The 27,248-nt window shown below is 41.9% G+C and overlaps 2 protein-coding genes across 2 annotated transcripts; both read left to right on the forward strand.

The window, feature by feature from the left end:
• Positions 1-756: 756 nt before the first annotated feature.
• Positions 757-8,550, forward strand: MYCBP (MYC binding protein). Its single transcript, XM_068964816.1, has 5 exons — positions 757-823; positions 1,018-1,090; positions 4,829-4,877; positions 5,070-5,199; positions 6,415-8,550. The coding sequence occupies exons 1-5, from the start codon at positions 809-811 to the stop codon at positions 6,457-6,459; spliced, it is 312 nt and encodes a 103-aa protein (XP_068820917.1). The 5' UTR covers positions 757-808; the 3' UTR covers positions 6,460-8,550.
• A 2,436-nt stretch (positions 8,551-10,986) lies between these two features.
• Positions 10,987-25,235, forward strand: RRAGC (Ras related GTP binding C). The gene is made up of 7 exons (XM_068964743.1): positions 10,987-11,223; positions 12,947-13,150; positions 14,103-14,302; positions 16,779-16,893; positions 17,847-17,989; positions 19,672-19,820; positions 23,804-25,235. Exons 1-7 carry the CDS (start codon positions 10,987-10,989, stop codon positions 23,953-23,955), a joined length of 1,200 nt encoding a protein of 399 aa, XP_068820844.1. The 3' UTR covers positions 23,956-25,235.
• Positions 25,236-27,248: the final 2,013 nt, after the last annotated feature.

The raw sequence follows: 27,248 nt of genomic DNA on the forward strand, positions 1-27,248 counted from the left end.
CCAGTTTATAGCATTGTGATTCAGTGCCAGGGTCCGAGTCTTGGCTCTACTACACTGGCCATCTAACCATTACAGTTTACTAACGGTGTCTACCTTACAGGGATGGTGTGAGGATTAAAATAAGAAACAGGTGTTTAACGCGCTGCCAGGCATACAGTAAGCGCTCAAAAGTGCTAGCTATTATTATTACATTACTGCTCACCCTCTGGAGACCCACATCAAGTCGGCCACAAAATAAGGAGACTCCAAACGTCAGAGCCGGAGCCCAAACAGACGATTCTAAGCAGTCTTCCAGCCACTGGAAATCCAAGGGCTGCCTTCGACGGTCGCGCGCCCTCTTTCAAGACGAGATTCCACAAACCAGTAGGCGCCGGCTGCCACGGCTTCTGAGGTCCTAGCTGAGACGGGTCCGCCCACTCTCGGCGTCTGGAGTGAGTCCTCGCGCGCCAGGGCTCCGCAGGCCCCGCCCCCTGGCGGCACGCCCGTCTTTGGCCCCACCTGGACACTCGCCCCGAGTTACCAAAACCTAGCCTCCTACTAAGCAACCAAATCTTGGCAAGGACCGGAAGAGGAAGGAGAGGCGAGGCTTCGCTAACCAGAGGGGCGGGTGCACGCAGCCTCCCTCGGCTCATCTCGCTATGGGGCATTCAGAGCGTCCTGGTCGCCATGAAAACAGGCCACACCCCGGCGATCCCGGCCCGCGGATCCCAAGTGCGCAGGCGCCCGTGCCCTTCCGCGCATGAGCAGTGCTGCTCCGAGCCCGCCAGCCACGGTCTCCGGCGCCAGCTACGCCGCTGCCGCTGTCACTATGGCCCATTACAAAGTGAGGGGGGCGCGGCGTGGCTTGGGGCGTGCGGGCGGTAGCCAGCCGCTGGTCGGCTCGGGTGGGAGTGGGGGCGTGCGCGTAGGTTTGGGGGCCTTGAGGTCGTGAGGCGGAGGCGGCGTTGCCGGACTCCCAGCGCCTTCTTCCTGCTCTGGCCCCCGGGCTTCGGCCGCTGACCCGCCGTGTCTCCTCAGGCCGCCGACTCGAAGCGCGAGCAGTTCCGGAGGTACTTGGAGAAGTCGGGGGTGCTGGACACGCTGACCAAGGGTGAGCATGGGCCAAGAGAGGGTTCCTCATGCCGTCGTGTTGCTCGGCGCTGTGCCGCGAACGGGCCGTGGTGTGGGGCAGGAGGGGAACAGGAGGGACCCACCTCGGGTCCAGCGAGGTGGGCCTCGGGGGTCAGCGGGGACCGGCGCACGCCTGGCTGCCGGACGCTACCCGGGTCGGGTAGCCTCACCCTCCCGTGGTGAGTAAAACTCTTGCAGCTGTTGCAAAGTCCCTCCGACTTCCGTTGCTCTGCCTCTAGCCGCCGCAGTGAGCATGTTGCTAGAGACCTTGGGAGAGCCCAACTCCTCTCTCCTGACCAATTTTTCCGAGCCCTCCAAATCCTTTAGAAACATTTCCCCTCGAACAAAGGACAAATGGGAAAACGACCAGATTTGAAAGCAGTTTACAAAGTAGCTTAAGTGAACCTAATCTCTGAAATAGCTCTTTGGATGTGGCTTTTCAACTGAACCCCATTTTGTAGTCTATATCAATTCCTACTTTGTGCAGATTTCATAAAGTAGAATTACAGTTTAAATAACGTGAGGACACATCAAAATGGTTATGTTTTTTTTTAAATGGAAGTCGTTACACTGTATTTCTTAATCTGGAGTTCAAGATCTAAGTAGATGAGTAACGTGATTGACACTGGAAGGTTCCAAGAGCTAGTGTGGGTACTGCTTATTTCGTCAGCTAGGCAGTAAGGCGAATGCTGTTACCTTATCACTCAGCTCACTGGCTGGGCCTTTCAAGGGTGTGGAACAGAAGAGCTGGCAGGGATGATGATTTGGGTCCATATGAGAAGTGTAGTTATGTATCTGGAAATACTTCGGTACCTGCTCTTTGTCCAGAAGCAAAAGTTTGAAAACTCTGGGAGGACAACAACTCTGGGTCTTAGCAGAAAGCAGGGCTTTTAATTCTCAAGCCTGGGTTGGTCATTTTGAATTGCTACCTACCTCAGGTTCAATTTCCTATCTCTTTGCAAATTTCAGTAAACATTAAGTTAGTGTGAAAGCACTGTGCTGTCAGCCTGTAAAGTATCACACCATTGGAATTTCATGGACCTCCCGCTCCCCTCAAAAAACTCCACAAGCACATTTCTTTTATTTATTTAACCATTTTATTCAGGTGTCTGTTAAGGCACTGAGGATACAACAGTGGGGGGTGGGGGGGAAGGCCCCTGCTCTAAATGAACATATCCTAGTTGGGGAAGACAGATAATAAATACATAGTGTCAACCAGTGGTAAGAGTTGTGAAAAGAACATTGCTGATAGAGTGATGGGTGTGGCATTTTACCTAGGGTGGTAGGGGAAGGCCTCTTAAGAAAGTAACCTTTGAACAAAGACCTGAAAGAAGTGCGCTGTTGAGTTTCAGGAAGTGTAAGGAAGCCAGAGTGGCTGGATGCAGTGAATGAAAGATACATTGGTAAAGGGCACAGAAGTGACCATTGTGGGAGGTAAATGAAGATATGAAGCCTTGTGGCCATACTTGGATTTTCCTTCATGAGAAACGAAACCCTTGGAGGCTTCTTTTCCCTGGCTGACATCTACTGGTATTCCCCTTCAACCTTCCTGGGTTTCCAGTTTCCTAAGTAACACCAGACAACAGAGTAACTACTGATATGATGATCTATTTAACATTTGATTTTGTGTACTTCACACAGATTTAACAATTTTTATCCAGCTCATTTCAAAGAGGATTTGAAACTGCTTCTAACATTAAAACACTATAAGGATGGCTAAACATAAGTTATTTGGAAGAAAAGCCATTTTAGTTATTTTGAGCACTATATCAACCTCTAAAAATCCTGGCTAAGACAAAAAGGGAAACACTGGGTATAGAGTTCTTGTCTGTTTAAAAGGAAGTATATTTCATCTATAGAAAAACACAGGAAACTTGACACTTACATTATGTTCTGTAATTATCAACCTTAACCTTGTAAGTACCACTGACAGAAATTTAGAAGCTAAAAGAAAGGGTAGGAGAAAAAGAGGAAGAATGGGTAAGAGTATTTATGTCTTATAAAATTAGAATTTGGTAGGGATCAGTGGGAATTAATGGAAGAAGAAACATGGTTGAGTATATAGTTTGAAGAAAAAGGTAGTAAGTAGAGGAATAAAGTGTCTTGTAACACTGAAAGAGGGAAGGCGAGGAGAGGGTAGTGGTGACATAAATATGCCAATTTCTCAAAAAATAGTGCTGTAAATATGTTTAAAAGTATAACTATCAGAACTTAATGTAAGTTGTTTGTAGTAGTTGGCCATTTGACTTCTTTTTTCATGCTGTCTAAATTATTTTTGTAATTAGTTTATATAATTATTAAAACTAAAATAGAAAAAAGAGCAAAGCATGTTAAGTTGGTTTACAAGAGTTCTTAACTTGGGGCCTAGATATGCATGTTTTTTGTATGTAGTTACAGCTTTTGGTCTTTGATCAGATTTTTCAGAATTTTGTACACAAAAGCTTAACCACTGATTTAGAGAGATTTTTATATGAGAAGGATCCTAGAAGGAATGTGTTCAATATAAGATGGAAAAGATAGTGCTGACATGAATTACTGGATATGAAACCACTAAAGTATGTATTTTAATTTGAGCACATTGATTACTGGTAGTTTTTGGTTGGTGGTTATTTAGCATATAGTGTGTGAAACTTCTTTCTTGAAGAATATTTTGGATTCAAAGCTTCTTTTTTCCAACAGTTAACCACAGCCTTATTGAGTCTGTAAAAATTTTTCTCAAATGTATCTACCTTGTTTTCATCTCTCTATTACTCTAGTACAGGTCACTTCTCTTGTTTTCTGGTGGTGGTGGGGGATGCCACGTGGCATGCAGGATTTTAGTTCTCTGACCAAGGATTGGGCCCATGCCCCCTGTAGTGAAAGCTTGGAGTCCTAACCACTGGACAGCCAGGGAATTCCCAGGTCACTCTCTTTTTAAACTAGCATGTGGTTGTTTAGTTGCTGAGTTGTGTCTGAGACTCCTGCGACCCCATGAACTGTAGCCCGCCAGGCTCCTCTGTCCATGGGATTTTCCAGGCAAGAATGCTGCTGCTGCTGCTGCTAAGTCCCTACTGGTTGCCATTTCCTTTTCTAGGGGATCTTCCCCACCCAGGTATTAAACCCCGTCTCCATTAACAGGCAGATTCTTTACCACTGAGCCATAATTGCTCTTCCTGCAATTTAAATCCTTGTCCCACTTGTTAGCCTACTTGACTCCACACAGGAGTCGAGAGTGATCCCATCACTCTCCTGCTTAAAACTGTTTTAATTATATGCCATTTTGTTTTAGGATCAAGGCCCGACTGAACTTGCAGGATCCTCCAATCTCCTCCCTAACCACCTTTTCAGCTTCCTTTCAGTTCACAACTCCATCTAGCCACACTTGAATTTTCAGTTCCTGAATACATTGTTCTTTTGCCCTTGCCTTCCCTTTTTGTCTGAAACCTTCATTGCCAAGGTCTTAGGTCTTATTTCCCTTCCTGGTGCCCTGGGCTGAGTTAGGTGTTTTTCCAGTGTGCTCCCATCACCCTTTACCCTTGCTGATGCTTGATACTCTTTTGCACTAGACTGTAAATACATTGAGAACAGGGACCTTGTCTGTCTTGTTCACCATGGTATGTCCTAGCAATGTGTTTGGTGTATAATAGATGCTTAATATTTACTGAGGTATGGCATATAATTTTGGCCATTTTAAGACTTCAAATTTTTTTTTTTTTTTTTTTTGCTTTTTGATTTGCAGTATTGGTAGCCTTATATGAAGAACCAGAGAAACCTAATAGTGCTTTGGAGTATCCTTTTCATTTTTCAAGTCAGAAAAAGGCCTTTATTCTATTGAAAAAGTTACTTTGAGTATTTGGATTTTGATTTCTGGGTAAATATATTGGTGGTAGGGTTGGGGTGACTCTCATCAGAGTTATTTCAATAGAGGGCTATTTCATTAGTTTTAATGAGCTCAAGTAAATCCTTAACTTTGATATTAGTTTTTTAAAGCATCACTTAGGAGCTGCTACCCCAGAAAATCCAGAAATAGAGCTGCTTCGCCTAGAATTGGCAGAAATGAAAGAGAAATATGAAGCTATTGTAGAAGAAAATAAAAAACTGAAAACAAAGGTAAAATTTTTGAAAGTATTCATGTTAAAAATAATTTCACCTTTAATGATTGTATGATCAGAACCTCACTAAAATGGACAGTAGAGGAGGGAGGAGGGTGAATATCAATCTCAGCTCAGTTAACTGCAAGGAGAAGCTGATACCCTGTCTAGAAAACCACAAGCAAATTGTAAACAGGATGAGCGAAGTGTGGTCAAGAAGAGGTTCTTGGGAACCTTCATCAACAAAAAGATGAAAATACCGGTTTGTAAGTAAATGGAAATTTCTGGGAGTCTTAGGCAGTTAAGTAGGTCATTACGGGGCCACTGCTTTGCGAATGGCCCCCCTTAAGACTGTGCAGTGCACGATCTGTATCGTTACGTGGTGGCCCTGAAATGTGTTAACTGTAAACTTGTTTGCACTTAACCTCTGTACATTTGTTTGCACTTAATTTTGTCTAGTGCTGAAGTTTTTCTGTTTAAACTCCTATGAGAATTTTCATAAACTTTTGTCAACTAACCCTTTTGAGGTTTTACCGCATTCTGAATCACATAATGCATTTCACATGACTCTAGGCATTTCTCATAATGTGTTTTTATCTTCTCAACGACTCTGTGAGACCATTTTATAGGTGAGGAAACTAAAGCACAGTTAAGTCTAGCTTCTCAAATCTGACAGCTAATTGGAACAACTCATATCTTAGTGTTCTTGCAGTAAACCACAGTTCGGCATAAGAGAGCATTCAGTATCTTAAATTAGCTAAGATTCCAGTGTATAAATGCTAGATAACTTTTTTGACACCTTTTAAAGTCAAAGACATTAGCTGCTTTTTCATTAACTGGCTAGATTAATATATGTCACATGATTTTTTTTTTTATACTTTCTAGAAGAAAATTTTCAGTAAACTTATGGTGGAGAGGAAGAAAGTACCTTTACTATATAAGCCACAGCATCTTTGGGAAGATACGGATTATTGCATAGATGTTTGTGCAGTGCAGTCATGAATGGGAATTAAATTTTAGTTTCCCAGTAATTTTTAAGGTTTATACAAAAAAAACTTTCACTAGGTTTGATTGTATTAAATATTTAAAAAAATCACTGGTTTAAAAAGGCTAGGATTTTATAAACTGATTCAGTCATTGAACAAAGTAGTTGACTTGTTTTGTTACTGTTAAGTTTTTTTTTTAACCCAATTTAGAATAAAATTCACCTAAACGCCTCTCTTTGCCCCCATAGCTTGCTCAGTATGAACCACCTCAGGAGGAGAAACGTGCTGAATAGGATTCTTCTCAGTTGAAAAGACACTGAAAACAATGGTTTTGTATGACTCGAATAGTTTGTACAGTATATAATCTTTTCTGAACAGATGCTATAGCACTCTTTTAAATATGTTAAATTCACCTATCACACGTTAACTGTTATAAACACATATACTTAGAATCACCAATAAAAACTCAGTATAACTTTCTTTGGGTCTTAAAAAAGCAGGAGAATCAAAAGTGAATCCTGGAAAGAAAAAAAAAAATCTATAAACACAGCCATCAAATTCATTACCTTAAAAGACATTCTATCGGTCTGACTAGGAATGATGGTACTGGTTGTATTTTAGCCAAGGAAGTTTATTAGTACAGAGCTATTCCTTGGTTTAGCTCAGGATTATGAGCACTGGTACAGTCATTCTTTAAAATGAAGATGACACTGTTGTTTTATATTCTCTGTAGGCAGCTGGAGAGATCTGTGTGATACACGATGCTGTTTCATGGGGGTCTCATGAATCTTCTGCTCTTGTTTATATTAGCTGGAACGAATGACTCTTTGCCACCACTTTGCCTTAGATAACTGTGTGTGCCAGTGTGAACTCTGACACCACCTTTCCTTCTATGCAATCATGCCCTATCTGATAATGTTGCCTTGCTTTACTGTGCTTCCCTGGGTCCCAGTTGCACATTGACCTTTCTGTGTTGTTTTTCAATTTCCTGTAATAGCAGTTACCCTGATTGTAATTTATATAAACTTAAAGAGGATCACACTGTTCCCCTGCCTTACTTAGTTGCTTAGCGGGACACAGAATAGAGGCAATATAAAATTCTCGGTTCACGCACAAGCTTGGATGAGAAGGGGAATGAGCCATATATTGTGGAAAATTATAGTTCGTGGGTATGATGATACAGTGCTTTTTTCCCTCAAAGTATTTTTCTAGCTTTGAATTCATTTTATCTTCATTATCCCTGTGAAGTAGGTAGGCAAGTGTGAGGGGAGGTGGGGTGCTGAATCTGTAGGCCAAAGACTGATGTGAATACCAGTTATTCACCAATTGTAGAACCTGGGGCACATTAGTTAATTGCTCCAAGATTCACTTTCCTCACCTGTTAAATGAAAATATCTGTGCTGCCTACCTCACAGGGTTGTTGTGAGGGTCAAATGGAATGTATGTGAAAGATCTGTAAATGGTAAAGCACTATATTCTTGTTTGTTAGTCCTTTTTCCTTTCTTGGAAGACCTACAGTCAGATGTTTTTGTGTTATTCTTCACTTATTTTCCTTATTGACTGACTAGCATTATTAAGTAGCAGCCCTATTTCATGTTTTTTTGTCCCCAGTGTTACAGAAATGTCCTTATTTTTTGGTCAAAACACACAGAAAACAATACAATGAAAGCTGGTTTTTAACTAGCAGAAGCCTCAGCACCTGCTAGAAGCTGTGACCAAGCCAATTATAAGGGCATCTTAATCAGTCACATTGGCAGGAATGTGGCAGTGGTCTGTCTCTTCCAGTCCCAGGTTGGTTTTTGTAGGGGAATCAGATATGGCAGTGGCCCCCGACTCCAGTACTCTCGCCTGGAAAATCCCAGGGACGGGGGAGCCTGGTGGGCTGCCGTCTCGGGGGTCGCACAGAGTCGGACACGACTGAGGCGAGTTAGCAGCAGGAGCAGATATGGCTGGAAGAACATTTACTTGAATTGGTTTATCTTTTAACCAGTTTGAGTGCCTCCTACAGGGACAGCAGTGGGCTAAGTATTATAAAGATGAATGACTTGAAGTTAACTATAAGACATGTATATAATCACAATGTGGGATAGGATGTGCTAAGAACGGTAAATGATAATAAAACATGGCCTCATGGGGGTTTTTAGAAGAGAAGGAGACATGGCTTCTTTAAGCAGTTGGTGTGATAGTCCCTTTGTGGACAGGCAAGTAGAAATTTTTTCTGGCAGCCAGCACTTATTTTTTTCCCTAATAAGACTGGTATTAATATTTATGTAAATCAGGTGATTGTCTCCTGTACCATCCTTTTGAAAAATGGCAACCTGTGAGTTGGATAATCAGACTTTTGGGGGGAAATGACATGCTTACACTGCTGTGTCAGTCAGTGCTATGTAAGAATTCAGGGTGAGCCTGGCCTCTGCAGGTCCTCTTCAACGTTTCTATCAAGGATCTGGATGAAGACAGTATACATGATGCTTAATGGAGTAAAAAAAGGATCCGATCTGTTCAGTTCCTGCTGTTGCAGCTGCCTTATCTGTAAAATGTAGATTTCATATCTTGCCTATCTCACAAGGTGTTATAAGGATTAAATTAAATATAATGGATGTAAAAAGTACCTTGCAAAATCTAAAGGACTACATATGGGTCAGATGGTAGTAATACTAATTCTCTATTTGCCACAGAGTTGGAAGGGCTGGTTGGTAGACGATACTGAGATGAGCTTGAAAATGATTCACAACTTGGGAATGCCTAAACTTCACGGCCTAAATGAAAAAGTTGAAATATCAAGTCTTACATTGAGGTTAAAAATGCAGCTGTACAAGTTTAGGCACTTAGGGATTGCTGACAAAGTACTGGTTCCAGTGACTGTTAGTGTGAACCACTTACAGTCTGTATATTTTTTAAAAAAATTCCATTCTGGAAATCACTAATAGAAATACTGTCCAGGTGCTAAACAGTCACCCTGAAGGTCCTTATTGTGTTGTAGGTGTCAGACATTTGATGGATGTTAACAAGCTCAATTGCATATAAATGTGGAGAGTACATTTGAAACCACAAAGCTGTATTGTCCAACATGGTGGCTGCTAGCCATATCTGGCAAGTAAAATTAAAAATTCAGTTCCTGAGTCACACTAGCAGCAATTTAAGTGCTCAATCCACACTGGCTACTATGTTGAGCAGTATAGATGTGGAATATTTCTGTCATCACACGAAGTGCTATTGGACATTACTGTAGAAGGCTGGGCTGAAGTATGTTTAATGTGGAACAGAGAAGACAGTGGGTAATGAAGACTGTAATCCAGTATCTGAGGTGCTGTCATAAAAAAGATGACCACTGCTAATAGACTGTGGTATATAAGCTCCAAGGAGTGTGATTTTTGGCCTGAATAAGAGACTTCTAAGCCAAGTTTTACTACAGTGGAATTGTTTCTTACTGAGATAGTGAGCTCTCTTCCCTGGGCTCTACTGAAATGTATGCTGCAAGTCTTTCATGCAGCGTCAGAGACGCTGTACAGTAGATTCTTTTTAGGTGAGAGGTTGCACTAGATGACCTCTAAGGATGTCCTACCTTTAACTTGGAGATTCAGACAAAACCAACTTCTAGATGTGCATACCTGCTTTCCCTTCATAATCAAGAAAGTTTCCTTGAAAGATCAATATCACCACCCATGTCCCCTTTAAGAGGAGGACCCTGGAGGAGGAAATTGGTTAAATTTCCAATTCTAAAGCCGCCCTGTGAAGAGTAAAATTCCTCTAGCTTTCCCATATTTTGGTGACAAGCATTTGTTCTGGTCAGCTTTCATTATTAACTCCTTTGGTCTCTGATCTGAAGGAGATCACACAAGATGCAGTGTTTCATGGGGTGATGGAATTACTACAGAAGTAGATACTGGGTGGGGAGGAGTCGTCGTCAGATCCTGATAAGTCAAACAGTAGCAGTATTCATTGTCAGTGATTTGCTGAAGAAAGTGGGTAAGACATTCTAGCTTGCTAGCATTTGCTTTCCTATCAGGGGCCAGCTACCTGCTAGAACAAACTATCTCACCGATGACTCTGCCTCGTTTGAGGTTTTGCCCTCTGGCTAGCTCCTCCTCTCTACCTTTTAACACCCCAACCAATGCCATCCTTCCAGACCTGTTCAGACGCCAGCTCCTTAGAGATTCTCACCCACCCATGCCAAGCATTTCTATCTGCACCTCTGACCTTCCCACTTCTATCTCATACAGAAGCTACTTACTCAGAGGTCCGATCTCCATTAACCTTGGGGCAACTTGAGAGCAGGCAGGGTCCAAGGTAGTTCCAGTTTTGTGCCCCTTGTGCCCCAGGACTTCGCGGGCATCAGTAAGTATTGGTTGGGCAAGCACAATAGTAGGAGGAGGACAATCAATTCTCCCAAGTGCCCAGAGAGCGTCACTCATTGCGTTGGCCTCCGGCGTCCCGAAGAAGGCAGGAGAACGGTGAGGAGCAAGGCGCGTGGCTGGGTTGGACCGAGGTGCGGGCTGGGGCGGAGGGCAGAGGGCTCGGCCCGGCCACCCTCCTCGTGACTCCTCCTCCCCCCTCCACGGCTCCGAGTCAGGTGATTCCGGGCACGTGACGGGCACCACCTACCTTGCTGCTCTCGAGTGGCAGCTCGGGCGACCAATGAGGGCCCAGGCTCGGGCGGGGAGCCTATGAGAGCCGGGCGCCGGGGGGCGGGCGTAACAGCGGCGGCGGCTGCCGGGGGCGGCGGCGGCGGCGGCGGCGGTGGACTGGGGAGGCGGCGGCCTGGCTTGGCTTGGCTTGGCCTGGCCTGTCAGGGCGCGGGCGGCGGCGGCTCCAGCACCATGTCCCTGCAGTACGGGGCGGAGGAGACGCCCCTCGCCGGCAGTTACGGCGCGGCGGATTCGTTCCCAAAGGATTTCGGCTACGGCGTGGAGGAGGAGGAAGAGGAGGCGGCAGCCGCGGGCGGCGGGGTTGGGGCGGGGGCCGGAGGCGGCTGTGGCCCGGGGGGCGCTGACAGCTCCAAGCCGAGGATTCTGCTCATGGGCCTGCGGCGCAGCGGCAAGTCCTCCATCCAGAAGGTGAGTGGGGCCGTTCGGGCCCTCCGCCCTTCCCCCTCCCTCGCCTCCCCGGGGGTGCCGGGGGCCAGCCGGGAGGGGAGGCCCTGAGGAGGGCGGCGGCCGGGGTGGCCGGCTGGGTTGTCCCAGCGCGCTTTCTCTTCTCCTCTGGGAAGCAGAGCCCGGGCGCGGTACGCGCCGGGACCCCGATCTCGGAGTCCACGCCCAGGTCAGCCGAGGCCGAGTGGATCCCCGCCCTCCCTGAGTGGCCGGAGTGAGGCAGGTGCCCGTGGCTTCACCTCCTGGGCCCTCACTTCCTGGGACCCAGCCCCCGTGCCATTCATGAAACTGAGACTTGCTCCCCGGTTCTAACTTTCCCACACTCCTTACCCGACCCCGGTTGTGTGTGCGCCTCTCACTTCAGGTGACCTGAGTTTGCAGGGCTTCCCAGGTGAGCCCCAGGGAGCAGCGTCAGAAAGAGTTGTGACTAACTCCTTGGTGTTTGTAATGCCTGCTCTTGTTACTAGTACGAAGGAGACTTCACTGTGACATTCCTTAGTGGGAATGGGGGCTGTTCTTCCACCTGTTTTAGTACTTTTAGCCCGGTGAGTATAATTAGTAGTGATTTCCCCTCTGTGTGTGTGTGGCTACAAAAGTCTTGAGACCTGGAGAATATTTACAGACCTTTGTACATGTGCTTTCACTTGGGAAATGGCAGGAGAGGATGGAGGGCTATTCGCTTTTTTAGTGAGGGGGAATAGAGGCAGGGTTGACGACGTCCATCAGCCATTCCTCTTAAACACAAGGTGAGCTGGCGATAAAATGCCAGATCCCTGGCTTTTTGCGCTTTTCATTCTGTGGCAAAGATCTCTCCAAAATAAATCTCTGCGTGATATTCTGTAGACATGATAATTTTAAAAAGTAGCCTTCCAAATTTACGGGATTACTATGTTTTATTATCTTTTCACCGTTACAGCAAAATCTGAGTACCTTGATGGCAGGTTTTTAGCAAACTGGTTTTGATTTGTTACAGTGTTACTCACCGTCTAAACCTCAGGAGTAACTATCCATTTTTCTCATCCAGCGAGTAGAGAGAGGGAAATTCGATTTGTGTTGGAATTGTGTGGATTGTGATAATTGTGATTAACAATTGCATTTACCTTTTTTTTTTCTCATGGGAGCTGTCTTTTCCTTGTCAAGTCCCATTCTTCCCCTCCTCACAAATATTCCTTCTCTACCAATATGCCTTTTCCTATTTGGTATAATTTGCCTTTGTTTTATTTCTTCCACAAGACTGCAAACCCATGAAGGACAGAGTCCAGTCAGTTTATTTTCTAATTGTTTGTTAGAACCTGATGTGGGCATTCTGATAAATTTTTAATGAACAAAACTACTTAAACTTTAGCTATAAATTTTCATAATCTTAGAGCAGATTTTGGCAGAATTTATACAATGAGGAGGAAAAAAAGACTGAGGAGAGACATTGCTACTGCTAGTATTGTATACAGACAGAGAAAATAGAAAAGTTTTAGCTTTTCTGGGTGATTTGGTTTTAGTAATTTGGTATTTTCTGTTCTGTTACAAGTTAGAGGATAGTGAGTACCAATGGATACACCATTCACTTTTCATCTCTCTTAAAATTTTTGCTGTAGGGTCACATTCTTTATGTTAATTCTGGGTGGAGTTTTGTACTTATTTTAAATAAAAAGTGGAATAGTCATTCAGTTGTCTTTTTTTCTTTTAACAGGTGGTGTTTCATAAAATGTCACCCAATGAGACCCTCTTTTTGGAAAGTACCAACAAGATTTACAAAGATGACATTTCTAATAGCTCCTTTGTGAATTTCCAAATATGGGATTTTCCTGGGCAAATGGACTTTTTTGACCCAACTTTTGACTACGAGATGATCTTCAGGGGAACGGGAGCGTTGATATATGTCATTGATGCACAGGTAGTTGGGCATGACGATGTTTACTTTTCTTCTCTGATGGCGGAAGATGTAGGAACAAAGGAAAGTTGTTTATCTTGTCATGTGCTTCTTGCAGTTTGTTTCTTTGCCACTAGATTTCCTAACTCTGAGAGGTGTACCTGCAGAGGTGCTTTAGGAGCAGGCATGCCTTTGTGCAAGTACAGAATATGAGATGACTAGGAGATAGGGTTTATATCCCTGAGTTCTAGTTAGTGAGCAGTGTTCCATTTTTGTTAATAGTAGATATTGCTGTATTTTTATTAACTGTTGTAATGTTGTCACCCACTGAAAAGGTCTTATCAGTGTCTGTAATGAGGAATGTGAGAACTGAGTCAGTAAATATTAAGTGAATAGTTTCTTTAGTTGTTCAAATTCAATTTAGCTCAGCTAGCACTTATTGAGGGCCTAGCATGTGGCAGACACTCAGATAAATGGGACATGTCTCTATCCTTAAGAATCTTAATTTTTTTCTAAGCTTAAGCATTAGCTAGGAATGAGTTCTGAGGTACAGACTCTGTTATGAGTGCGTTCATACGTATGACCTAATTTAATTTCTTCACAGTGCTGTAAGGTAGGTATTGTAATTACAATTCTATGGCTGAGTAAACTGAGATCACAGAATTTAAGCAATCTGCTTAGAGTCACACATCTAATAAATGGCAGAGCTGGGATTACTTAAAAAATTTTTTATTGGGAATAAGTGTCCATTTCCATTTCCTTTTCTTATCAGTATTAAAAATTACAAGCATTAACTTGGTAGTTGAATTCTTAACAAGAGAGATTGAAGATCTATTTAGTGGTATAAGTTAATGTAGTTGTTTGAATACTTATGAATGATTAGGGTAGTATATATTCTGTGGTTGGGGAAAGAGGTGGTTTGAGGCTTTCCTAACGTAAGATTTCTTTTTAAAAAATATTTTGTTCTGACTTACAGGATGACTACATGGAGGCTTTAACAAGACTTCACATTACTGTTTCTAAAGCCTACAAAGTTAACCCAGACATGAATTTTGAGGTTTTTATTCACAAAGTTGATGGTCTGTCTGATGATCACAAAATAGAAACACAGAGGGACATTCATCAAAGGGCCAATGATGACCTTGCAGATGCTGGGCTAGAAAAACTCCACCTTAGGTAACAACCTGTGTGTTTGATATGGGAGCCCTGAAAAGTGTGTAAATGTATTCCCATCTCTGTCATTACAAACACGTAGCTCTCTGTTACTAGTATACCCTTCCCAAATGTGTAATGTTTTTGATCTTTGTTGAATTCAAGCAGTTTTGGGAGCATGATGTTACTGAGAAGTTACTTCCCCTGCTTTTTTGCATATTCCCAGAGGTTGAAGTCATGCGAGGTCTGTTTCTGTAGGTGTGTTTACAAATTCATCTCAAGAGACTGGAGTCAGGCTGTTGCCTCATGGCATCAAATCTGCTTTGGGATTCCCCTCTCTTGGTTACATTTCCCCCCCCCCCCCCACCTCAGTTCAAGGAATCTCACATTTGTTGTAGAACTCTGTAGCTTAATCTTTCACAGTACCTTTCTCAGTAAGAAGAGCCTTTTAAAGAGGGCACATTTTAAGTTTGGATTCTAATGTTTCTTGTTTATGTTTTTTAAAACACTTTATGCTTTTATAAACCTCTAAAAATTGGGTTGAAGTGATTGTATCCATTAAATCTGCTTAGGGTTGCTATCAAGTTAAAGAACTGCTGATTTGTAATTCTCATTGCAAAATTAATATTAAAGAACACCTACTAGATAAACTCAGTGGTTTGTATGCTTGTATTTTAAAAATACGTGAGAATTATTTCCTGCATCTTTTTTTATGGTTTAGGTAGAAATGAGTAATAAAAAGTACCCAAGAAAATGTTCTTTTGATGGTACAAACAACTTAAAGGGGAAGCAGCAGAGAGACAACCGTAGCTATTTCCTTATCCTTGCCTTGTTATAATGACTTCCCTCTAGCCTCAAGCCAGCCCCCATCCTTACCGTAATATTCCCTAGGGCCTCCGGCTGTAAGATCTTTTTGTTACTCTCCTAAGAAACCACATAGACAAGTCCCATTGACCTTTAGCCTGGATTAAAATAAGTGCAAGTAATTCGTGTTTTTGAAAAAATTCAGTATTTGTAGGAGAAAGTGAAAGTATATTCCAATAAAACTCCTCAGTCTTATTTTTCTACCATGAATGATGGGTTTTAAGCCATGATTGTCCTGTGTTCTCCAGGACCCATAAGAACCCTTCTGATCCTCTTAGCACCATGTCAGTGTCCCTTTCCAGAGCACCCACCTCAGTGGTATACACTATCACTTTTTCCAGTTCTCTGTGGGGCCCTGGGCCTTGTTAACAGCATTAAACTTTTATTAATTACTAGCAGATCTATGGATGAGGTTCTTTTCATTTCCAGTTTCCAGAAACTCAGCTTCCTAGAATGCCCTGTGCTTTTGGAGGTTCTTCCTGTCCCCATCCACCTCCAAATCTCACAGTTCCTGCAGGGCCTTCTTACATTGCTAACCTAAAATATACCTTTACCTTAGTGCCTGTCGGGGGATAATTTTGGTCTTACCTCTTCCATTGTTCTAACATCTAGATTAGAGCCCCATCTAAGTTAGGTTCTTAGGTGCACTCTTTGAAAGTATCTTTGAATTTTGGTAAAAAGTGTGATATAAACAGTTCGGTGTCTCTGACTTTGTTATCTGTGTTTATAATTACGTAATGGATACAGCTGTGTAACTAAGAGTATCTTTCCTGAGTGAAAAAGCAGGTATAGTTGACCACACTGTTTAAATTGTTAAAAGCCTCTCTCTCTCTCTCAAGTATGTGTTTTGTTAAATCTACAAATTTACTTCCTTGTGTATCCTTTCGGGCCCCCAGATAGCTGTCCCTTCTCTCTAGAGCTCCTGCTCTCATCTTCCTTAGCATGTTATTTACATAAATTCTAAGTGCCAGTTTTATTCATTTGTTTACTCAACAAATATTCATGAATACTCTACAGGGCAGTGGGCACGTAGCTGTGAGCAAGGCTGACGGCCTGTATTCTCATGGAGCTTACATTCTGATGAAGGAGACAGCTCAAAAGCACATAAATAAACATATAGTGTAATTTTAAGTACTCATCAGTGCTATGCAGGAAAACAAAGGGGGAAGAGGTTGAAAGCAGAGGGTACAGGAGTACCATTTCAGGTGGGGTCAGGAAGGAACTTTCTGAGGAGGTAACTTTTTAGCAGAAACCTGTACTGTGTTCTTATTTAATAAATGTCACCTGTCTCCTCTGAGCTTTCTCTTATTTTTTTGGTCAGTTGTGGGCTTAAGAAACCAAGCTTTTTGGATCAGATTGCAAGGACTTAGGTGAATGTTCAGGTTTCTGTATCTGAAAATGTTTTCCTAGTACTCCCTCAGTTGCCCTCTGTGTAAATGTATTAAAGGGATGGAGAGCTACAAGCCAGGTGGGGAAATTGCATGTGTCATCTTGAGTGAGGGAGATGGTGCACAAAGTAGGCTTTATTTGAACTTACTAAAATCAAATGTGAAGAAACTTAAAAATTTTATGTATTGTGATCATTGTTGTTGGACTTATATTTTTCAAATTAATCAAACTATGTTGTGTCTTTCAGCTTTTATTTGACTAGTATCTATGACCATTCGATATTTGAAGCCTTTAGTAAGGTGGTGCAGAAACTTATCCCACAGCTACCGACCTTGGAAAACCTATTAAATATCTTTATATCAGTAAGTGTGCTATTTAATTCAGTGTTGTTTCTGGTTTTTGTTGAATATATTTGTATTATCAAATTCTCCCAAAAATGCCTTGAATTAATCTGAGTCAAGCTTAAAGACACACAGTTAAATATTAAATAAATAATAAAAACATTTATAAAAATGGCTTGTGTTATTTTCTGAAATTTTCCTTAATACTTATCTTTTTTTGTCTTAAAAGGCTCTGGTGAAAAATTTTCTCATGCTTTTCTTAATTAAAAATATCTTTGTGATCTCTTTTCCTGAAGGAAGAGTAGAAACTAGGATATACTGGGTGTTGGGAATTAGACTCAGTTTAATCTCTGGTTTATTGGAGGTCACACTGAAAAATTGATCCTTGTTAACTGTAATCTCAGTGTCATATTTCACATTTCTTATTTTGAGGATTCAGCTTAATTAAGGATATTCTTCCCATCAGTTTAGCATTCAGCGACTATGTTTTGCAAACACTGCTTTGAAGGACTCAGTGTGTCGTGATCCCCGATTCTTTGGGCTTTTGCACTATGCTAGATGTTGATGTGAAACATTGTTTGCTAAGTGCCACATCAAACCTTTCTGGTAGCAGGATCATTTGAATCAGAGATTGATTCTTGTCAAGAAAAGGATTATCAGAAATGTAGCATGGCTTGGTTTTTGGAGGATTTTGTTTGTTTTTTGGTGGTGTCTTAGAAAATAATTCATTTAAGTAAAGAGAATGAAAGAAGAACAAATTTGAGTGTGCTATTATGTCAGTAAATCAGAGCAGAGAAACAATTTGACTTTTCTTCTTTGGATAAGAGAAGTGTCTCCTAAGCAAAGTACTGTTTACTCTTGGTATTGGGTTGTATCGTTAAAAATGCTCTTGGATGTTAATGATTCAGGATCTTTGACAAGTTTACAAATTGTGATTCTGTAAAAAATGAACACTTGATTTTGTTTTTTCCAAGAATTCAGGTATTGAAAAAGCTTTTCTCTTCGATGTTGTCAGCAAAATCTACATTGCAACAGACAGTTCTCCTGTGGATATGCAGTCATATGAACTTTGCTGTGACATGATTGATGTTGTAATTGATGTGTCTTGTATATATGGGTAAGTTGTGTTCGTGTATATTTTTGTAAGATCTCAGACAAGTGGAAAACCACCAGTTTGACTTGTTAGGGGGATTAATTTCTGAGGCATCTAGCAAGTACTGTATGAAGTAGAACTGACCATAGTGCTTCAGTTTGGAGCATAATTTCTCTGTGAGTGGACCTGCTGGGTCTTACTCTTTCCGAGTGGATGGACAAGAGCAGTTGAAAAGGTATGACTAGTGCCAGACTTATATCAGTGAAAGTTTCACCCGCTTTAATTTCAGGGGTTTGTACTATGTCTTCTCACTACCGCGACTTTTCACTACTGTTAGATCAATAAACTAGACTAATTTATTTAAAACACTGAATAACAAGAGTATGTACTGGTTCCTAATTTGATTTAGGTTCTGTGGAACTGAGGAGTCCTTAATCTTTCAGAGAGCATGGAAACAAGGAATGTTTGACCTATACATCTCAGTTGCTAAGAAGTCTCTAAAATATAAACCTTTTATTTAAATTCACCACACTTTATACAGAAATTTGTAAAGAAAGGGTTTTGTAGAATAGTCCAGAAGACAAGTGAAAACGTTGGTGGATTCACTAATAGTTATTTGAAAAGCCAGTAGCCTCTGCAGCCTCTAACGGTGATGGTTCATCTTGTATGTTAATGTCGGCCCTCCCAAGCGCTGTCCTGAGCTCTGACAGTACCTTTGCTTTTTGATACCTCTGTCCTTGATCTGTTGTTGCTCTGTCCCACCTAGTCTGAATTCCTGTTTGATCTCTCTGTCTCTACCCGGCACTTTGGTCTTTCTGCCTCACTTGTCAGTGTCTTTCTCCGGCTGCCTCGGGGTAGGAGAATGCGCTGGTCTTAGCTCTTCTTTACCTGTCTGTTCTTGTTTTCCATTCCTGTCAGTTTTGTGATTACACGCTTGCCTTTGTTTTTATTCTTTCCCCAGCGAAAATGTGATTTTTGTCTGTACATCGTGCAGAAAAGTTTCATGTTCCCATTCCTAATTTTAAAAAGAGATGAATAGAATGTATTTTTTATAATAGAATCAAATTTAGTTGTAAATTTTATTTTTAGTATAAGGCACATTTTAAACTACATTACACATGATAAAGTACATTATAAAAAAGAAAAGAAACAGCCATTACTTCATTATTATTAACCTGTGTGTGAATCTTGGTATGCTTTATTGAAGTTCAGTTTGTTGCTTACTTGGCTCTTGATTGGTGTTTTTTTGAAGGGGGCTCCATGTAATTCTGACAGTCTAATCTGATAAATGAAATAGCTTTCAGACCCTGTAAGGCTCACTTTGCAGGCATCAGGATTCCACAGTATCTTTGATAGACCGTACTTACTTTAGTTTTTGTACTCACTCCTTTTTCACTACTGACAGTTTTCATATTTCAGGCCCTTCTTTATTTGCGGAGGGTGTCAGCACTGATTAGTGTGAAGGAAAATTAGAAGTCTGCTGTTTTCCATGCGTCCTAGGTCAACAAGGTGGTGTGAGCACATGGAATGATTATGCAGCAGGGGCTGGGCACCCATAGCTAAACACAGCTTCCGTTCCACTGGGGTCGAGCCAGCCTGTTTTCTCAAAAGACATTTAGGAAACTGGGTAGAACGCCTTATTGTGCAAATGTGACAAAATGCCGAGTTGGGAAACCTATAATGAACGATACTTTGTTTTAAAACAGGTTAAAGGAAGATGGAAGTGGAAGTGCTTATGACAAAGAGTCCATGGCCATCATCAAGCTGAATAACACAACTGTCCTGTATTTAAAGGAGGTGACTAAATTTTTGGCACTGGTTTGCATCCTTAGGGAAGAAAGTTTTGAAAGGAAAGGTAATGACATTTTAAAAACCATCTTTATATAAAGGTCTTTGTCATAATTTCTTAGGTTCTGGAAAACAAGAGAAAACATTGTTGCAGTGTTAGAGGATTTACCAGTTAGTTTGATCCCCTGGAGAAGGGCATGGCAACCCACTCTAGTATTCTTGCCTGGAGAATTCCATGGACAGAGTTGCCTTGCAGGCTACTGTTGGGTCACAAAGAATTGGACATGACTGAGTGACTAACACTTTCACTTTCATGATGTTTTCAACTACTTTTGTGCCTTTCCTTCCATGAACAGTCTGTGCTTTCTCCTGCCTTCTTTTGGTCTTTGGTTTTTAAATCACATTTTTTATTCCAGCCTCTGGTTTTACATCCTTCTGTTACCTGTCTGCCTCCGTTTGGCTTTCACCTGAACCAATCTGCTAAGGTGGTTTGAGAAGTTACCGGGTCACCTTCTTGCCACATTTGGTGGCCTTTCCTTTTCAACCTTCCAAAGCATGTGACCCTGTCATCAGTCCTCTTTCAAGCGCTCTTCTCTCTGCTTTCCCAAAGCAGAGCTCTTTGGGTTCTTCTGTGTGTCTGTTTCTCTGACCACCTGTTTCTTCTAACTACTTTTCTTTTTCTCAGTTCTGAGTGCCCTTTGGAGCCAGGGCTTCTGGCTCACTTCTTCACTTATTCTCCTGGTGAGCACATCACATCTATGGCTTCAGTTAATCTCCGTGTAGTTGACTGAAAAGTTCGCCTCTCCAGCTCTGACTTGGGGCTGTTTCCATCCCGTGTTTGACGCTGTTAGTAAGGCATCTTTACCTAAATATTTATCTTTCCATGATGTCAAAAACTGGTGAATATTTTCCCCATTGTTTCGTGACTCTCCAGGCTGCTCTGCTTCTGTTACTAGTTGCGCCATTTTCCTGGTGTCCGTGCTTAGCTGTGTGCAGTCTGCTAATCGTGTGGTGTAATTGCTTCCAAGGCCCTTGCACAGCATCTCACAGAGGGTGTTCTTTGTTCTCCTTTTTCCATTCTTTTCTGTGGTTTTCATTGAATCTTCACCAACTCTTCACGTTTGTTTCTTGTGGAACTTCCTATCCTTTCCCACTGTTGGTGTCTCCAGTCCAAGTCCTCGCCCATCCAGGCCTAAGGGGCTGCCTTCAGCATATACACCGAGGGCTCAGTCTGTGTCGTCCTTTATTCTCGGGGCAGACTAGTTTCCAGAATGTTCCTTTTATCATGTTATTTAACTACTCAAGGACCTAGAGTAGCTCTGTTACTCATGCAACAAGTTCCTTTTTTTCTGTCTGGGTTTGTGATATTAATTAATATTGAATGAGTTAATATTATTTCTCTGATGCTCATATTAATGAAATATTTTAGATATACAAAGTTTTTTTGACAAAACAAAAATGTATATATTCCCCTTTGAGCTTAAGATCTGAAACGTGACCAATACATGTTTGTGTTTTGTGTATTTCTCAGTTGAAACCCTCTCTTGTGCTCTGTTGAATGTAGTGTTTTCTTTCTCCTGTGTCTGAATTAGTCTTTTACTTCTTATCTATCCTTAAACTATATAGGGTATTATGTATCTTTGTGTAAACCATGTCAAAATCTAAGTCATCTTCTGCAACTTGCTTGCTTCTCTTCATTCAAGATTGGTTTTGAGGTTTATCCATATCAATAGCATGTTGCTTCAGCTCATTCTTTGTCACTGTCTGTGAAGTGTGTATATCACAGTTTATATTCTTCTTACTGTATGTTTAGATGATTTTTAAGATTACAAATAGTTCTGCAAGAAATTAATGAACAAGTTTGCCTTTGCACATACAGAGAATTTCTCTAGAATAGTGAGTATTTAGGAGTGAAATTTATGGAGGGCATATGTATTCGGTTTTATTGTTGTTCAGTCAGTTGCCCAGTCCGACTCTTTGTGACCCCATGGACTGCAGCCCCTCAGGCCTGTGTCTCCCTCACCATCTCCCCAAATTTTCCCAAGTTCATGTCCCCTCCTCAAGTTCATGTCAGTTTTACTAGGCATTGTTGAATTGCTTTCCAAAGTGGCTTTATCGTTTTCACCCCAGACAGAGCTTTGTGGGCGTTTCTGTCACTTCACGTCCTTGCTCATGTTTAATGTTGTCGGATTGTTCAGTGGTTGTCAGTCTGGCAGGTGCGAAGCAATGTCTTGTTGGGGTCTCACTTTTATTTCTCCAGTTACTGCTTAGAGCCAGCGTCTTTCTCTTTGTATGCGCTCTGTCATGTCTGTTTCGGCTTCTCTAGTGATTTATTTGTTCCTATGCTTTTATCTTTTTTGTGCCTCTTAGGAGTTTCTTACCTTTTTCCATTCTAATCTTTAAAAATTTTAAAAAACTTTTGGTTCCTGGAAAATTTCAAGTAAACACAGAAGTTGAGCAGCACAGCGATTCCATGTACCTGTCCCTGCGTGAACACATGGTCAGTCTTTTGTTTCCTGTATATCTTCATTTTTTAAAAATCCTTTGTTGTGGAAACTGTCAAACATAAAAGAGTAGAGAAAATAATGTAAGGAAGCCCTTCTTATCTGTCACCCAGATTGAACAACTATCAAAATCATAGCCATTCTTATTTCATCTCTATATCTTTTCTCTTACTGGGTTATTTTGAAGCAAATCTCTGACATGAAATCATTTTGTCTGTAGAGATTTCAGCAGGTATCTCTAAACAACAGTGCTCTTTTTAAAGCGTAATGGTATCACCATTAATAGATGTTAAAAGAAAAAAAAACTAACTGATTTCATATCATCATCACATATCCACACGTTGTTCAGGTTTCCTTGATTGTCAGTTTAATTTCACCATTTGCAGAGTACTCAATTTTATTGTAGTTGAACTTATCAAAACCTTTATTTTTTTCTGAATCTGAAGGAACTCCTTAATTTGACTCTAACCTGCTTCTTCAGACTCATTCCCAGTACTGCTCCCAAGAATCGTCTGCTCCCGTCTCCAGCCAGACCAGCTTCTTTCCTGTCTTCCACCTGTGTGCTGTGTTCGCAGTGCCAACTCCCTGCTGTTTTCTTGTGATTTTGCTCCTCTTTCCTGCCTGTTAAAATCTTGCCCGTATCCTCAGAGTCTTCTCTGCACCCTGAAGTTTTCTTGGCTGCCTTTGCCTTGCACTTGACCCTCCCACCTTTGGCTGCTTCCCTATCTGTAGGCACTTTGGCATCAGATGCTTGTGGTTTGTTTCTTGTGTGTTGTCTTTGTGTCACGGTATCCTCGAGGACCTAGGTGCTTCTCTTTCAGCTCTGCTGTTCTCAGTACTAGCTGCTAGTTTCAAGTTCTTCTCATGATGCGGAAGGACTTCTGGATCTCCAGCAATCTCCTCCAAATTCTGGGCACTAAGGAGGATTGAGGGAGGAATAGGGAGGTCTTCCTTTTAAGGAGACTCCATGGAAGTCTTACACACTTGCACTTTTCTTGGTGGCTGGAATTGGTCACATGTCCATATGTACCTGCAAGGAACCCTTTGACTAAAATTTGATTTGGAAGCCAGTTAATGAGCAGAAAAGGACAGAGTTGCCCTCCCTCCCCTCTGAGGTTGGGGAGCTGGCTTCCTGAGGCTCTGCCCTATGGGCCTTCTTGATAACCTCCCATCCCCATGGCTCTACTGAGCAGTTTGTGTAACTATTATTCCAACTGTTTCCTTCAGCTTTTCTTTGCCTGCCCCAGAGACTTGGAAAAACTTGATGTATCGAAGTATTTTACTTTCACTTTATAGAGTTCATTGTAAATTTCCTTAGCAAATTTGTCTTCCTAATTGCTTTTTTATTTACCCTCTTCATTCCCAGGCCCAGAGGTAATCAGTGTTAGCAACTAGGGCATATGCTTTATCATGCTGCCATTGTAGAGAATTTCTCAATTGGATATATGTTTTAAAATACATACCAATTATTTCTTTCCGTCACCAAATGTTTCCTAGCAGATAGTTGACATTCAGGGTGCCTGATCTTCCTTTTTCTCTCCTGCAGGTTTAATAGACTATAACTTCCATTGTTTCCGAAAAGCTATTCATGAGGTTTTTGAGGTGGGTGTGACTTCTCACAGGAGCTGTAGTCACCAGACCAGTGCCCCCAGCCTGAAAGCGTTGACACACAACGGCACGCCACGAAACGCCATCTAGCCTGGACGCCAGCGATTGGGGCTCTGTGCCAGCTTATTCTTCACTCCAGGGTCAGATGCCACGTGCTGCAGGACATGGGAGTTGCCGCTTGTGAGAACCTGGTGCCTGTCCCACTAGAGACAAGGGGTAGTTTCTCATTTGGATGCAAACACCTTCAGCCAGTGGTGTGCAACTGAAGCTACTGTTTCTTTAAAAAAAAAAAAGGCAAAAAAGAATTCCAGAGACCACAGAAGTGTGTGTCTTTCTCCTCTTGGGGGCCCTACTTTAAGTAGTTGGGACATCCTGGACCTGGAGATAATAGCCGTTAACCCGTCCTTACCAGGGGATGTCGCCATCAAATACCAGTTGAAAATAATAGAACTGAATTTTTATATGCTTCACTTAGATTTTCATTTGAGTAGTCTCTAAAAATCCTGCCTCGCTTAAGTTCTAACACTGCCTCTCAGATTTCAATTTTGGACCTTACACACCTCAGACCTTCTAAACGCATTTGCTTGCTAACTCAAGACACATGGTCTGACTGCAGCAAAAAAGGACATTCCTGTATTTGTTTCTGAAGAAATGAGAAAATTTTATGCTGCATCAAGTCGAGAGCAAGTCTCCAACAGTGGCTGCTGCGTTCGTTCCTTCAGAAGTGTTGAGGAACAAACTTTGAGACAGAAGAAGATCTTTGCACCTGTGTTTTGGATACCAGATACCTGGGTTCCTTCCCTCACATTTGATGAATGATTCTGATCACTGTTTGAAAAAAAGGGAATTAAAAAAGTTGTTTTCCCCATAATCTCTTCCTCCTCTTAGGAGAAAAACTCATCATGTCATTGAAATATTTAGCTCATTTTTCTTTAAACTTGATACCAGTCTCCACGTACCTTTTATTCTAAGCTGTTGAGATTCTTTTAAGAGTTGCTGTTTTGTTGCCCCTGAATGACCCAAAGGCACTAGTGGACTGTCCACTGGGGGTTGAGAGCGTGCGGCACCACGACATGTGTCATTAAACATACTTCGTCTCCAGTGTTCCGACACCAAGTGTCAACTGTGGTACTTTCTTCACCTAGGATATTGATTTATATAAAATTGGTGGTTTTGTTGAAAGTTGATACCCTTTCCATTGACTTAAACTTATACATTACTTTTACTCCACATGCCCAGTTGTCATATATTCCAAAGCCACTGGTCTGCTTGAGTACATAAGTACCACTGTTACATGAAATATGTGTATTCAGGTCTGTAAACCCAACTGTGTGACTTGGAGGGCTTCCTGCAGATGATTCTGACTGATGAGTATTTACATGGACCATAGTGATATCCAAAAGAAAAATGCTTTTATATTTATAGGTTATTTCATTGAACTATATAAAATGGGTATCAATAAATGTATTTACTCCAGAATCAGTTTTTTATTTGCATAAGATATGGAGGGTTGGGGCAATGAAACATTGGCTCGTCCCACTGTGATTTTATAGTCCATTTCTTCTTTTGCTGCCTTGTATGGTTAAGATGCTGGTTATGTTTCAGGACTTAAAGTTCTGTCCTGGTGCAGGAATTTTATGCCTTGTGTCCAGGCATCTCTCTTGCCCGTTTCTGTTTTAGGAGATCTAAACTGAGGTAAAGATGGGTCTTTTGGTTGTGGTGGTTCATGGTGGGGACTATCCAGGGCCTCACATATTTGATGTATCATATCTAAGCCAGGAAGCATAGAACACATTTTACAAAATATGTATTGATTTCAGTTTAGTTGTCATTTCTTCCAGTTTCTGAGATACTCATTGCTGCTAAATCACTTCGGTTGTGTCCGACTCTGTGCGACCCCATAGACGGCAGCCCACCAGGCTCCCCCATCCCTGGGATTCTCTAGGCAAGAATACTGGAGTGGGTTGCCATTTCCTTCTCCAGAGGTATTCATTATTGACCCTTAAATGTCTGTTTCGCTTATATAGTTAGGTTGGATCTCGGTTGGTTGGGGAACGTGTGTATTAGGAGGGAGGGAGGTAGAGGTTGAAAGATCTTTAATTTTGTGATTGGGCTATTTAAAAAACTGGAAATCACAAAAACAGGTTAAAACAAAAAAGCCCTTAAAGTACTATCTAATCCTATATCCATTTTTAAATTATGGAGATTGAAATCCAGAGGAATAAAGAGCCCTGTCTAGGGTAATAGATGGGATGACCATTGTAACTTAAACTCTCAATCCAGGGTACTGTTGAGAGCAAAAGGGATGTCGTTAATCACCACCAGAGCAACAGGTGTGTACTCTGCTGTTCGGGGTAAGCCAGGTGGCAGCTCAGTCACAGATCTAGTTAGTGGTGAAGGGGCGCCTGTGCTCCAGACCTGGCAGCCCTCTGCTGCCTGCCTGCTTTTCCAGCCTCAGGCTCCCGTTGACCCAGTGGAGATAATGCTTTAAGAGGGACACGGGTGCCCATAAAATACTATTTTTCTGCTACCATGGGAAGTTATAAATTCAGGGAGTGATAAGGAGAACAAGTGGAAAATGGTGAAACAGACTCAGGCAAAAGGAAACAAAAGTCAGGAAACTTAAGGATTTGCCTGAAATGCTTTGCATCTCCATGGATGTTTATATGTACCAGGCTACCTCAGACAGCTGGCAGAGATGGTGGAAGCATACCTTATCTTCTGCAGCAGGGTGTTGAAACTGTTTCACATAACACTGCCTCTCCTGTACACACATTCATTCACACATGTGCATATGTGTACAGACACTTGTAATAATATCTCAATAACCGAATGTTCAAGGTATTTGGAATTGTATATATTTACCTCCTACATTTAGGGTTCTGTGTATACACACAGAAACAAATGACTTGAAAGATAAAATGATTTTCACAAGCTTAATGTGTGTAATTCGTGGGCTTTGTTAAGGTTCTGTATCGGTCCTGTTTTGTTTTGCAAATGCTGACAGCTCTTGGAGTTATATCCAGAAGAGGTTAATTAGTGAATATTGTTATTTTTCATCTAAGCTACCAAAGTAACTTGAAACATTCCCCCTTTGTCCCCCAGAGACCTTGAAGGAACAGTCTTCTAAGGAACTGTAGGCAGCAGCTGGGCAAAGCTGGAGTGTATTTCCATTAGCAGTGCTTGAACTGGTCCTGTGGAGCTGAGGGTCTAGCCATAAAGAGCATGGAGGGAGGGACGTGAAGGGGTAGCAACTACTAATTATTTCAGGTGTTTGTGTGTATTACCTCATGTAATCTTCACAGTACCTGGCGAGGTAGGTCCTCTAGCTCTATTTGCAGATGGGGAAACTGCCCTGTGGAGGCGTGGTGGAGCTAGAGTTG

This window comes from Capricornis sumatraensis, chromosome 2 (genome assembly GCF_032405125.1).
Source record: "Capricornis sumatraensis isolate serow.1 chromosome 2, serow.2, whole genome shotgun sequence".
In the NCBI taxonomy this organism is placed as follows: domain Eukaryota; kingdom Metazoa; phylum Chordata; class Mammalia; order Artiodactyla; family Bovidae; genus Capricornis; species Capricornis sumatraensis.

Coding starts and splice junctions, on each gene's coding strand:
- RRAGC (XM_068964743.1), top strand. CDS start 10,987: ATGTCCCTGCAGTACGGGGCGGAGGAGACGCCCCTCGCCGGCAGTTAC. Junction 16,894..17,846: donor TATTAAATATCTTTATATCA/GTAAGTGTGCTA, acceptor GTTTTTTCCAAG/AATTCAGGTATTGAAAAAGC. Junction 19,821..23,803: donor AGAAAGTTTTGAAAGGAAAG/GTAATGACATTT, acceptor TCTCTCCTGCAG/GTTTAATAGACTATAACTTC.
- MYCBP (XM_068964816.1), top strand. Junction 1,091..4,828: donor GCTGGACACGCTGACCAAGG/GTGAGCATGGGC, acceptor TTTGATTTGCAG/TATTGGTAGCCTTATATGAA. Junction 4,878..5,069: donor AAACCTAATAGTGCTTTGGA/GTATCCTTTTCA, acceptor CTTTGATATTAG/TTTTTTAAAGCATCACTTAG.